Genomic DNA, 13,437 nt, shown 5'->3' on the forward strand with positions numbered 1-13,437 from the left:
AATTGCAACTTTATGCATAAAATTGTAGATAGCATCTTATATTGAAAATCATTAAGTAAAAGATATATTTTGCAAAAAATTCATTTTATATAATTAATAACTTATATAATGTAAAAATAAAAATATTTATATATATAATACTATTACATAATCTTCATAATTAATTATTAATTTGCTTTGTCATAAATTGTAAACAATCTAAGATAAAGTTGAATGTTTCTTATTACAAGTGCCATTTATTCACTTCAGAATGCTCAGTAATGACTTTGAGAGCGACAAACATGAAACTGATGCTTCTTATACGCGTAAAATAATATGGTTCTCCGTGTGATGAAATGGGTGGTGCTATCCAATACCCTTCACTCGCAAGCACTTTGAATTGCGCTGCGCAAATGACAACGATTTATTGCTAGAGCTATTCACTCTGCAAAGAAATGTTACCGTACCAGGCAATTTATCCATGTTCTGCAATAAAAAATACGAGATCTAGTAAAATGTAAACCTGACCTATTTCAATCAATATAAAAATAAAAAAAATAAAGAATATGATATAAATAAAAATAATAATAAAAAATCTAATGTATTCTATACATTTTTATATAAATTATATAAAATATTTATATACATAAAATATATATATATAAATATATAAAATATTGATGAAAAGAACAATTAAATGCTTGTATAAATAAATAAGTAGAAAAAATTATATATTATTTAAATATGATGTGATAATTAAATTTTAGATAAAATTCCTGTTTTTAATGAATGCAAAAGTATTGTATTTATTTATAAAATAAATAAATAAATATATATATAACAAATAATTAAAAATAATATAATAATTGTTTTATAAATGTATTTGTATATGTATGTATAAAATTAAATCCCTGTCTTATTGTAACAAGTAGGGAGAAAAATGTGGATATATATAAATTATATTTCAATTTTTTGTAATAGATTTTGATTTTGTAATTGAATTTTATATTTCTTCAGTAAACTGTATACGTGTATATGTTTCCTATCCATATCACGAAAAGTCGCTTTGGACTTTTAAATAAATAATACGAAATCCAATTAAAAATGAAAGTATAATTCGAAAATACAATCGAGCGCATAGAATATGTATATCATAGTATATCTATATATGTATATCATGGTAGTTTCTGCGGAAGTTTACGTTTATCTAGGCATTTTCTGTAATCCTCATTGGCGCGAAACACGTTACGAGGAATGCAGAAGCTGAAACTACAGCTTGATACATACATATACGTAAACTTTCATCGCGAAAGCGTGGCACGTCATCGATCGAAATAAGATCGTATTACCGTATCCCGGAAGAAAATGAACGGTTACTGCAACCAGAAGCGCCGTAAAACGTATTAAACAGGTCGTAACTAAATTACATATATAAGTCTCCCTCCCCCGATGCCTAATATGTCCGAAAGCGCTCTGCATACGCATTTCCTACATTTAAAATTTTTTCTTCGACACGCGAAAGGATAAATGTCGCAGACTCTGTCATTACATGTGCTGTTGAATTCTTTGCAAGTTATTAATTTTTTCTACTCGTCGCATACTTAATGATGCGATATATATAACGTGTTTAATTATAATGTACATATAATGTACATATAATTAGTGTTTAATTATAATGTACATATAATTACTCATATTAATGAACAATTGTGTAAGAAAAATAATTATTGATTCGATGAAAGATATTTCTTTGAAAAATTATGCAATTTTATCACAAAAAGCTGAAAAGAGAAACGATAGATCTCTCTTTTTTACGAAAAATTTTAATTATATTTATAACATATTAATTGTAAAAAAATATTAAAAATTTAGAAAGAAATAGATATATTAAAAACGCTTTTCTATGTTGATGTAAAAGTCAGAAAATGATTACGAAATGTAATACACCGCCAATATTCACCATAGAAAAATATTTTTCTCAATATATCAATTATATATAAAGAAGAGTTATATAATATACTTGTTTAATATCTGGTACTAAAATATTTTAGAACGTTCACCAGCAAATGCCAGTTTTACACATGATTTGTCGCCACTTTTCTATCAAATCGCCAGATCAACATATATGTTGAAATATCGTAAGAAAAAAAAAAACATTAATCACTAACATTAGCCAACGCTGCATTTTCGAAACAGAAATTTCATATGTAAATCAATAAAAATAGAGAAAATATGTAAATAAATAAAAGATAATATTTTCCTTGAACTTTTCACAATATCTAAGTTTCAAAACAAGTTGTTAGACATACTTGATGCCTTTAATAATAATTTGAAATAAGCTATTGAAATTTCTAAATTACAATTATTTAATAACAATGTTTAATCTCAGAAAGACATCTTTGGAATATAATAATAATTAACGATTTAATTATAAATTTCCTTATATTATAATTAATATTAATACCTTTAACATTATTTTTAAAATTAATTTCTCGGATATTAAACGCGGCGAGGAAACGCACATGTGTTTGACAGCTGGCGGAAACACATGTTTTTGACAGCTGGCGACATCTATCGGCATCAACAGTCAATACTGAAACAAAGGTTTCGATCAGAGTACATCTAAGTGCATCTTCTGCTGCGTATCGTGTGAGTGCTTTGTATAAATGGCTGTCGTGAAAAAAAACAGTGTGATCGCGACCGCAACGACACGAGAATATTTCTAAATTCGTCTTTTCATTCGTAAATCTCTCGGTCATCGTGTGTGCGTGAAAAATTATCTAGCGATGCTGTCGATGGACGGCAATGGCAACGGCATATCTAGCAATGAGGTTACATCTTCAGATATTTTAATTGTCAAAAAATTGACAGGAGCCACGAAATGGGCTATTTCGAATTGACCTTGGAGACCTCGTGTGGCGAAAACGCGAAATTCGAGATTCAGGGCTACCAATGTAAAACAAAAATAAAAATAAAATTCACTATTCAATAATTCATGTCCGCGGTTGCGATTGTGTGGAGGTTATATTAGATAAGGATTCGCAATTATCTTTTTCTCTCTCTTTTAATTGTATCTTCACGAAACATCATAGTCGAAGTTGATATTTCTAAAATTCGCTTTAAAAACACGAGAAGTCTCCACGTCAATAAGGAGAATAATAAATTAAAGGTAAAGCAAGATTAAATCATATATTCCTGTGCTATTTGCTGACAAGATGCCAATTAGAAACATAGATTTTTCGTTATATTAAAAAGTACGTCAAAAATTTCAAAAAATAGTTATGGAATTGTTATTTATTTTCAAGTTATGCGAATGCCAAAAAAAATTTTAACTTTGCTGCCGACGGTTTGACATGTAAACAGCTGATCGAGTCACTTTGAGCTTGTGCCCGTTTTTATCAATGCGATTTAATTAATTAAATTAAATTGCAAGATAATATTAAAATTTTAATTATATATTAGAAGATATCCTACAATATTAAAATAAAGATTAAATTTAAACTATATTAATTCATCGAATATTAATATAAATATAAAAAATATCAAATTTAGCAATTACTATATTACAGCTATCTGCTTTATTTAAATGCACTTTACATTTAAGTTCTTCCTTTTTTCCTTTTTTTAAAGCAAACAAGTAAATAGATATAAAAAGTAATAATATATTTAGCTATTCATTTCTTGTAGCCTTTATTAAAAAATATCTAATGAATAATAATTGCTATATCAATATTGGAAACATAGGAAAGCATGACCAAATCTGAAGATTCTTTAGTACCCAATATTCTTGGATTAAACAGACCTAAAGAATGGACTTACACAATGAGAAGGCACATGCAGGTAATTAATAACGCAATGTACAACAGTATATATTTCTATTAAGATCAATCAAATTTTGCAACATATTTTATTAAGCTTTAAAAAATTTATAAAAAAAAACGAATAGTTAAATTTCTCATTTCTCTTATTTTTATAAAAGAAAGAGAAAAGGAAAAATTATATATCATTAGTAGTAACTTAAGAATCATTAGTATTTACATTAGTACTAAATCTATTGCATATTACATACAGGAGGTGGTACCTGGAGTATTTCTTGGCCCATATAGTGCTGCTAGCCGTTCCAATTTACAATCTTTGCTAGATCATGGAATAACACATATAATTTGCATCAGACAAGCTATTGAGGCTAATTTTATAAAGCCCAATTTTCCCCATAAATTTAAGTATGTATTATTTTAATTATGATAATAATGTGTTAGTAATAAAATCATTTAATATAAAAAAGAATTACAAAAATTTTTAAAAATTTTTGACGAAAGCCGTGAGTCTTTGTAATTTTTTTTTATTCTTAATAATTAATTTTATAATATCTTAATATATATAATTTTATTTTCTGACTTTGCTACATTATCTCTCTTCATATTTTTAATATATTATTAAAATTTATTTAATTTAAAATTAATATTTTCTCTTAATTCTTCCATTCTTACAATATCTTCTATATGTGTACATTATTAACACCTGCTTCAGGTTAATGGTATATATATTTTATTATCTCTTAAAGATACCTAGTTTTGGACATTGCTGATACAATGACGGAAAATATCATTCAACATTTCAAGAAAGTAAAGATATTCATTGATGAGAGTTTAAGTTTAAATGGACGTGTTTTGGTTCATGGAAATGCTGGCATATCGAGATCTGCCGCACTGGTTCTGGCATACATTATGGAAACTTATGAACTTTCACAAGCGTAAACATTTTTTTTTAAATATATACATTATTATTCAATATAAAGCTAATCTAAAATTTTGAATATAAAATTATATAAAACTTATAATTGAAAAATACAGATATTTCTACTCCTGTTCATTTAACAAAGTGTGCAAAATTTATTTCATAAATTATCCTATGAATTTTTGTTTGCAATGAAATTGCAATAATAATAAATCTTTCTAATATTTATTCTAGGCAAGCATATATAATAGTGCAGCAGCGAAGATTCTGTATAAATCCCAATGAGGGATTTATAATACAATTAAGAGAGTACGAACCTATCTATAAAGCCGAGAAGATGTTGAAACACAATCAACAAAGTTCGGAAAGTCAATGTAGCAAACGAACAATCCATCAAATTGACTTGGATAATCAACAAGATAAGATTGGCGATGTGACTAATAGTTGATGTTAATTTAAAGCAGAGAAATAATTTAGGAAGAAAAAAGACCAAAGTTACCAAGATTTGTATTAAATCAAACTGATAAAATTTATTTTTTATTTTAATCGCATTTTGTACAATTGAAAGATTTTCCTTCTTATTCTTTTAAATAGAGCAAATATATATATAAGCAATTGAAAAAAAAAAGAAACTAAACCTGAATACCAAAATTTCCAGTATTCTTACTATAGTGAATAACATCTGACTTGGTAACAATCTAATCACTGGATTAATTAGAATAATTAGTAAATTATCTTTAACCTTCAATACCGTTTAGTTATTCAACACTCATTATGTTGAATCATAATATTAAAAACGAGAATTTCATGTGAATTTTTACGAAATAAATTTAAAAAATTGTTTTATTTCTAATATCATTTAATATAACCATAATGAGGAGACAAAAGCTTCAACAAAATTTTAGAATGAATTAGCTTAATTATAAATTTTGAATATATTTAATATAGAAAATATCTCTAATCAAAATCTGATAAAGAAAATATCTAATAAAAGAAATATAGATTAATAATGTGAAAATAATGTCTAATGCTCTATTTTTTATTTATAGTAATCTTTAATTGCATGTAACTGTTAAAAAAATTGATATTTATAAAATATGTATACATGTATATTATATATTATAAACGATATTTTTAAAAAGGTCTTTTTCATTTTATCATCATTTATTTTTTTTGTAGATACATTTTAGTAATATTTAAGTTTGAATAACATATTATCTTATTTTAAAATGACACAAATTCGTCTTTAGAGGTTTTATTTAAAATAATATTCTTTTTACTTGACCTTAGCTGGAAATTTTATGCATACTATTTTCTCTTCATTTCCGTCCACAAATTCCCACTTAATATCCACATTCAACTATAGAAAAAATAAAAGATATATTTTTAATTATTGAAACATTTTTAATTGTATATTATAAAACTTTTAATTAACTAACAGAACTTTTAAAATCTTATAAATTTTTACTTTGTAAAGATAAAATTTTTTGACATATTTCGAAAGAAATATATATAGATTAATATTTATATATAGATTTATATATAGATTAATTTTAAATATATCTCAATCTAAATCAAATCTAAATTACGAAATAGAAATAGAAAATATAAATGTAAAAAAAAGTAAATATAAATTTTAAATGTGCTAGTTACCGAAGGGAATCTTTTCTGCACGAACAATGAAGTTGTGTAAGTATATTCTTGATCCTTATGCAGAGGACATTTGAGTCCATCATGAGAATCCGTGCATGCATCAGGATTAGTTAGAGGAAAAGGTACTGGAATATCAAACAATACACCATATACGCGTACATCGACTGTAGGGATGTCTTTATCTGCAAAGAAAATTTGCGAATAATCGTTATGAATAGATAAGGGTTATATATGTAACTATTAATATTTGTTAACTATTATTAAAAATTTAGAATAAAAAAGAAAAATATATATATATATATATATATATATATTGGTTAATTTTTCAAACATAAGTTAAAATTACTTACTCGGTACAAACGTAATAGTTATCGATGCGTTAGTGCCACGCACTAAATTGCAGCGTGCATCCGATTCTTTACATCCCGAGACCAATATTTTCGTAAATTTCCCCAAATTTGAACCTAGGATAGAATGGAAAAAAGTAAATATAAATTATAGCAAAATTTAGATAAGTATAGTAAATATAATTAACACGTAATATATAAATATATTATAAATATATTTTTATATTTATCATAAATTTAAGCATATATTACATATATCAATAAATAAAAAATACAAAAAAGAGAGAGAGAAACTGTATTCCTTATTTGCAATAATGCAATAAAATTATACATCTAATTTTATATATATAAATTTATATAATGATTAAAAAAATAATAGAATAATATCTTTATATTAAATTGAATTATAATTATTTTTAGTAATAATATAAAATACTCTATAATAAAATTTCACGAAATTTAACTATATTTATCATCAATAAAATTTTTAGAAATATATATGAGATTACATTTACTATTTTAAAAAACATAACATTTTCAGTAAAAAAATTTCCTTAAATAAGAAATTCTTTAAAGATAAATTCCTAGTATTGATGACCAACACCGAACTTTGTTATTTGTATTATACATTCTTATCTCGAATGATAATACTGGAATAAGATGAATAACACGCGGGCACACAAGTCATCATTAGTCTCTTTTCAATAAATGATATAACAAGAATGCATTACACATATTTTCATTCTTGATTTTGACAGGACACATACATGAAATGATAATATAATTGGGGAGACAGTTTTACAATTGAAGACAAAAATGTGGCAAGACAAAATGCAGTAAGATGATAAAAATACGGCAAGACAAAAAAGCGATGCATTTTATTAAAGAAAAATGATATAATGCTATTCTACAAAAGATTGTTGGAGATTATACAATCAAATAACAATACTATTTTTACTATCTTTTGTCAAGTAAAAAATTCCTTGTATTTCTTTAAAATAAAATAAAGATGAAAAAAAGTATATATATATATATATATATATATATATATATATATATATATATATAAAATATGAATTAAATATAAAAAATTAAATAATTGAAACAAAAAAACATGATATAAAGTAAAATATAAAATTTAAATAAAAGTAACAAATGTAATTATTTCGTAATAACCGGGATTTAATATTTACCGTCTTCGAAGGGAACTTAATTTCTTATGACATAGATGCATACAATAATACAATAAAATAGTAATAGACGCGTTTATGACAATAGATGCATTTACGTTGTCATAAAAAAGCTATAAAAATCATTCGCGCATATACTTATTGTTATAGTATCTATATGCATGCTTATCTTCATGCGTGTCTCCATTGAAATCTGAACTCTTATTCAAATTAGATCTATCAGTTTCACTTCCACGTATATTTGCATTCAAACAAACGTGCATGAGGCTTTGGAAAGGCTAGTAAAGAAAAAAACAAATTCTAAGAATGGTGATTAAAATGAATTGATCTTCTTATTGTCTTTCTTTCTTCAAACTGATCTTCTTCAAATAATATGAAATTTCTATGATATTTTATCAGATGATAATACGATAAATATGATAAAATTCCTGAAAAATATACCGCTCTTTTACCATCATAATTGTTGCCAACACCATCATAATTTTGTTACCAACGCTGATTATAATTGACGTTAATTAATATATCTAATTCCATACGAATGTTTCTTTCTCTCTTTCTCCATTACAATAATTTTAACATTCCTATCAAGATTTTAAAATTCAAAATGTGTAATATAAACAATTGTCGGAAGATATAATATTCTTAAAGCACTGCAATTGTCATTAATATCGATTACAATATTAATAATTATAATTTCGTACGACGCGGATTTGTAATCCGGCTTCAAATTTTCTATCAAATTAAAATGAATTTCGCATAGGCTCAAAGAGAGAAAGAGAAAGGATATAAATCGAAATGTAAACAAGAACAAAAGACCGGTACCAAACAGCTGATAAAAGCATACGAGTATGCATACATTAAATTATAAAATTACAAAATAATATATAAAACTAATGTTTTGATTCCCACTTTAGGTCTCTCCTCGATAATAATATATGTATATATGAATATTAACAATATATGAACCGTATTTTTGGTTCTGTCATCGGTCTTTCTTTATAGTTTACATTTCGATTTTCTAAATTTTCCAACATGCTCGAATAGTATACAACTATCTTTAAAACTCCTAAGACTATTAAAGTTTCACAAAAAACGCATATATACTTACCACAATTTTCAAATTCGACGGCGAGACAAAACGCAGAACAATACAAAACGCATAGAAGCGCAAGCACGCCGCTCATTGATCGGTTCATGTTGCTGATACGCTGTTGCTGCTTGTACGACTTTCGCACGGCTATTAATGCTACTGCGTTGCTTCATCGTATATAAAGCGTTGCAAAGCGCGCCACATCCCTTGACGATATTCAACGCCACTGATCTGATATCGTCAGTACCAACCGAGCTACCGCTCGGAAGAAATAAATGATATTCATCATCGTACACAACAGATATTTATTCTTTTCTTAAGAATTCACTATCTCTTGTTCGACGTCAACCTTTTTTAATTTTATTTTTGAAAGAAAAAAAATGTTATTTGAAATTAAATATAAGAATCTTATAATTTTAGACTAAGAATTATATAATTCAAGGAAAAAATAGGGAACAATGGCACTATATTCGAAATTATATTAGTAATAAAATATCTTGTTATTTTTTGAGTTTGCATAAAAGATAAAACGTGTCTTATGTTTTTTTTTTATTTCTGCGATACTACATATATTAAATATAATTTATATATATTTGAAAAGTTTTGTTATTAAAATATTCCATATCTTATAGAAATATATCTTCCTCTGTCATTTATTTATTCTATTTTAATAAATGTAATTTTAATAAATGTGCTTTGTGTCGACGTGCGTTGGAAATATATGACGGGATTTATATTTTTTGTATAAAAATTGGTAACGTGTTCACTTATTGGGGCGCAATAATCCATTATAGTTGCCATAAAAATGCCATAAAAATGCTTTGTTTTACTTAATCTTTGCCGGGAATTTTACACATGTTATCTTTTCATCTTTCTCATTTCTAAACTCCCACATAACGTCGAGACTTAGCTAAAAACCAGAAAAAAAGACGTTATTAAATTGGTACAAGGAAAAAATATATATTTAATATTATATATTTAATAAATATAGTTTAAATACAAAATTCATTAAAATAAAATAAAATAAAACGTATGAGAAAATAAAAAATAAAAGAAGATTTAAAACAGAATTTTAAAAAAATACTAAAAGATAGATTTAAAAAAATTAACAGTTTGAAGACAAATTAACAGTTTGAAGAGAGAAAGAGAGAGAGATACACATACCGCTGGAGTTGTCTTTTCCACAAAGAATGTAACTTTGTACTCAACTTCCACATCCTTTTTCAAAGGACATTTAACCCCAGAATCTGGATCCTTGCATATCTCAGGTTTTTCTAATGGAAAAGGCACAGGCACGTCGAGTAACACACCAAATGCTTTCGCTTCAACGTTGTTCACATCTACGCCTACAAAGAAAAAAAATAAGTTAGATGTATTTCTATATGCACACAAAAAAATTCAAAATAAAATAGTATTACTAATATTATTTTTGAAATTAAATAATTTAAATTTTTTTAATAAAATAATTTTTTTTATTATATTTATTTATTAATTAAATTTATTATATTTTTATTAAATTAATTATTTTTTATTTTATTATTTTATTATTTAAAAAAAATTTTTTTAAATAATAATAATTTTTTTAAAAATCCATATTTTTCTCTCAGTAGCAAATAAATTACATAACTTTTGCAATAAGATAAAATTTGCAAAAGTAATATAAAATTTGCAAATTTGAAAATGATTATTTGAGATATAATATGTTTATTAACTTTGTGCTCAGTTCCTACTTATTATTTATTATTTACTTATTTTTTAACGACAGGACATTCTTTAGCAATGTTCACTTGTCTCACTAATTTTTTTCGTCTTGACAACCGTAAAAAAGAGATAAAGAAAAAAGAGATACAGAAAGTAATGTATTATCACATACCTAAAATATCAGCAGATTTTTAAAATTTGGTTTCTAGTATTTGTAAGATGCAGAAACGATTTTCTTTTTAATTAAGTAAAATTATAATACTAAAATTATGATAACTTTCCAAAATTAATAATCAAAATGAATAAAATTATAAATATTTTTTGGACAATTTGAAAATTTTTATTATGGAAATTAGAAAATTAACGATAATTAAAATTAATAATATATTTAATCATAAGTAATTTTTAATATGAAGAGAAAAAAAATTTTTTTTAATTCCTTATTAAAAATATTCTAAATAACTTTTAATAATTTGTATAGAGGAGCGAGGGAGCATCACATACAGTCCGTTCTTCTACCTTACATTATCGATTATATTATTAATAAGCCTTAAGAATGTCACAATACAGTTATTATGAAGGAATGTCTTCAAGCATTCTCTACGTCAAATATTTTTTAAGTATAATGAGAATTAAGAAAAAAATGAAAAAATACAGGTGAAATGAAAAAAAAAAGAAAAGAAAAATCGAGATATCGCCTGCAAGGACAAAAAGTAAATTATAGCAAATTCAGTTGAATGCACTAGTGCGCACTTAAAAAAGCTGTAATATATAAATAAATTATAATATGTAATATAAAATGTTATATATAAATAAATTCTAATATATAAATAATATATATAAATTTACAATAGTATAAGTATTGAAGTAGTAAGATAATTAACTACGAGAGTTATTATATATATAATTGTTATTTAATATGAATAACGATATAATAATAACTTGTAGAATCAATTATTCTATTGTTTTATTTATGTTATAAATTATAAATTTGTATACAATAGTTTTTAATATACTAACTTGGTGTAAATTTCATGGACACATGTACTTTGCTGTCACGATTTATTGAGCACTTTTCTTCAGATGGGTCACAGCTTGAGATTATTATATCACTAAACTTACCCACCTCTGAACCTAGAATTGGTTTAAAATAAATATAGTACGAATCATTTTAATGTTTAATGTAAATTCAAATAATTCAATAAATATGTGACAAATTTAATATCTATAGTTAATAAACAGTAATAAGTAATTAATGTTCTGCATAAATACATTGTGTGAAGGTGTTTGCTTTATATCGTCAATTTGCTATAATCACATCTCTTACATCACTATCTAATATAAGATTACAGGTGTGGTATGATTACATGTAATCATTAAGTAATGCGTAAACAAATATTCGTGCTACATAATTAAATGGTGGTTTTGCGTGTAATATTAGTCATAACTTCCGATATTGCATCCTTAATTAAGAACTTCCAACGTTTTTTTGTAACGTATGGTTAACGATAAAAGCAGAATAATTGATATATACTCTATAACAGAAATCTTTACGTGCAATTTTTACAAAATCCTTATCATTTACAAAATTAATAATAAGACAATTTAATTATTTATTTAAAAAAATAAATAAATCAATAATTACTTAATAATTAAATTTATGTTTTATTTTAACAATTTTTTTAGGAGCAATAAAATATAATATTTCTGCCTTGATCAATTTTAAATCTCAAATAATGGTTTTTATCAGAACTTTCTAAAAAAATTAGAAAAAATTAAATTAAATTAGAGATAATTTTTCTTCAAACATTGTTTCTCTTTTTCCATTTTTGCAATTTTTATAATTTTTAATATTTATATATCTTTGTTCATTAAATTTTAAATTAAAATTCTATTGAAGTACTTATTTTTCTAAAGTTCAATCTCTATTTATAGAATGTCTTTATTTTACATAATTAATTATTCGAAAAATATTTTAATGCCTTGATTTTAAAAAAATGTTGATTTTACATTAGCTAAGAAATTTATAATAAAAAGGACATGCTACAATTACATAATGTTACAATTTTAGTATGACACTTTATAAATATAAAAACAAAATATTAGTGTCTTCAGTCATTCTTAATGCTTTTTTGTGCTTACACGTAATAAATTTAATAATTAATTATTAAAACTTAAATAATAATTAAAAATCAAATATTTCTTACGGAAATAATAATAGCTATAGATCTTGCACAAACAAATTCTCAAAAATGATTAGAATCACAATAAACTTACCACAATCTTCGAAAACGAAAGCAAGAGAAGATATTATACAGCACAGGACGCATAATAGCAAAAAACCAACATTCTTTCGAGTCATGTTGCTTCCACGACTTCTACGTGAATATTAATGAGGCTGCGTGAGATTCGCGCTAAATTTATAAGATCGCGCTTATCCAATGCGAAAACACAATTCATCTCATTACGATTAATGATAGTGAGATTATTACTGTGTATAGTTCCACAAATAAATGATATACTATTAGTGATAGATATGGAATGATATAGTTTTATATTATTTATAATGATTACAATGAAAAATACTATAGATTATAGTTGATTTATAATAATAAAAATATTAGTATAAAAGATAAAATATGTCAAGCTTATATCTTTTTCAATATAAATTTAAATTAATATAAATTTATATTTATAACGCAAGTATATAAAAGCGACGTAATATAACATAATCATAAAT

General features: G+C 24.6%; 2 protein-coding genes across 3 annotated transcripts; one reads left to right on the forward strand and one right to left on the reverse strand.

The window, feature by feature from the left end:
* The first annotated feature begins 2,592 nt into the window (after positions 1 to 2,592).
* LOC105255828 (serine/threonine/tyrosine-interacting protein-like) lies at positions 2,593 to 5,282 on the forward strand. Of its 2 annotated transcripts, none has more exons than XM_011265342.3 (5): positions 2,593 to 2,810; positions 3,724 to 3,819; positions 4,051 to 4,202; positions 4,544 to 4,732; positions 4,951 to 5,282. In XM_011265342.3, the coding sequence occupies exons 1-5, from the start codon at positions 2,766 to 2,768 to the stop codon at positions 5,162 to 5,164; spliced, it is 696 nt and encodes a 231-aa protein (XP_011263644.2). In that variant the 5' UTR covers positions 2,593 to 2,765; the 3' UTR covers positions 5,165 to 5,282. The 2 variants fall into 2 exon arrangements, with proteins under 2 accessions (XP_011263644.2, XP_025262822.1); XM_025407037.1 differs by having other exon boundaries at positions 2,597 to 3,148.
* Positions 5,283 to 5,895: 613 nt separating this feature from the next.
* LOC105255829 lies at positions 5,896 to 13,094 on the reverse strand. The gene is made up of 8 exons (XM_025406975.1): positions 12,975 to 13,094; positions 11,718 to 11,831; positions 10,161 to 10,342; positions 9,827 to 9,906; positions 9,015 to 9,166; positions 6,720 to 6,833; positions 6,370 to 6,551; positions 5,896 to 6,076 (listed from the first exon to the last, which is right to left on the reverse strand). Exons 1-8 carry the CDS (start codon positions 13,057 to 13,059, stop codon positions 5,993 to 5,995), a joined length of 993 nt encoding a protein of 330 aa, XP_025262760.1. The 5' UTR covers positions 13,060 to 13,094; the 3' UTR covers positions 5,896 to 5,992.
* Positions 13,095 to 13,437: the final 343 nt, after the last annotated feature.

This window comes from Camponotus floridanus, unplaced genomic scaffold, assembly GCF_003227725.1.
Source record: "Camponotus floridanus strain SB8 unplaced genomic scaffold, Cflo_v7.5 scaffold16, whole genome shotgun sequence".
Classification (NCBI taxonomy): Eukaryota; Metazoa; Arthropoda; class Insecta; order Hymenoptera; family Formicidae; genus Camponotus; species Camponotus floridanus.

Excerpts from the sequence above, each read along its gene's own strand:
- LOC105255828 (XM_011265342.3), top strand. The coding sequence starts at position 2,766 with ATGCTGTCGATGGACGGCAATGGCAACGGCATATCTAGCAATGAG. Across the intron at positions 2,811-3,723 it reads ACGGCATATCTAGCAATGAG|GAAAGCATGACCAAATCTGA; the intron begins GTTACATCTTCA and ends TTGGAAACATAG. Across the intron at positions 4,203-4,543 it reads AATTTTCCCCATAAATTTAA|ATACCTAGTTTTGGACATTG; the intron begins GTATGTATTATT and ends TATCTCTTAAAG.
- LOC105255829 (XM_025406975.1), bottom strand. The coding sequence starts at position 13,059 with ATGACTCGAAAGAATGTTGGTTTTTTGCTATTATGCGTCCTGTGCTGT. Across the intron at positions 9,167-9,826 it reads AAATTCCCGGCAAAGATTAA|AAGCAACGCAGTAGCATTAA; the intron begins GTAAAACAAAGC and ends TTATATACGATG. Across the intron at positions 6,834-9,014 it reads CGTCGAATTTGAAAATTGTG|GTTCAAATTTGGGGAAATTT; the intron begins GTAAGTATATAT and ends ATTCTATCCTAG.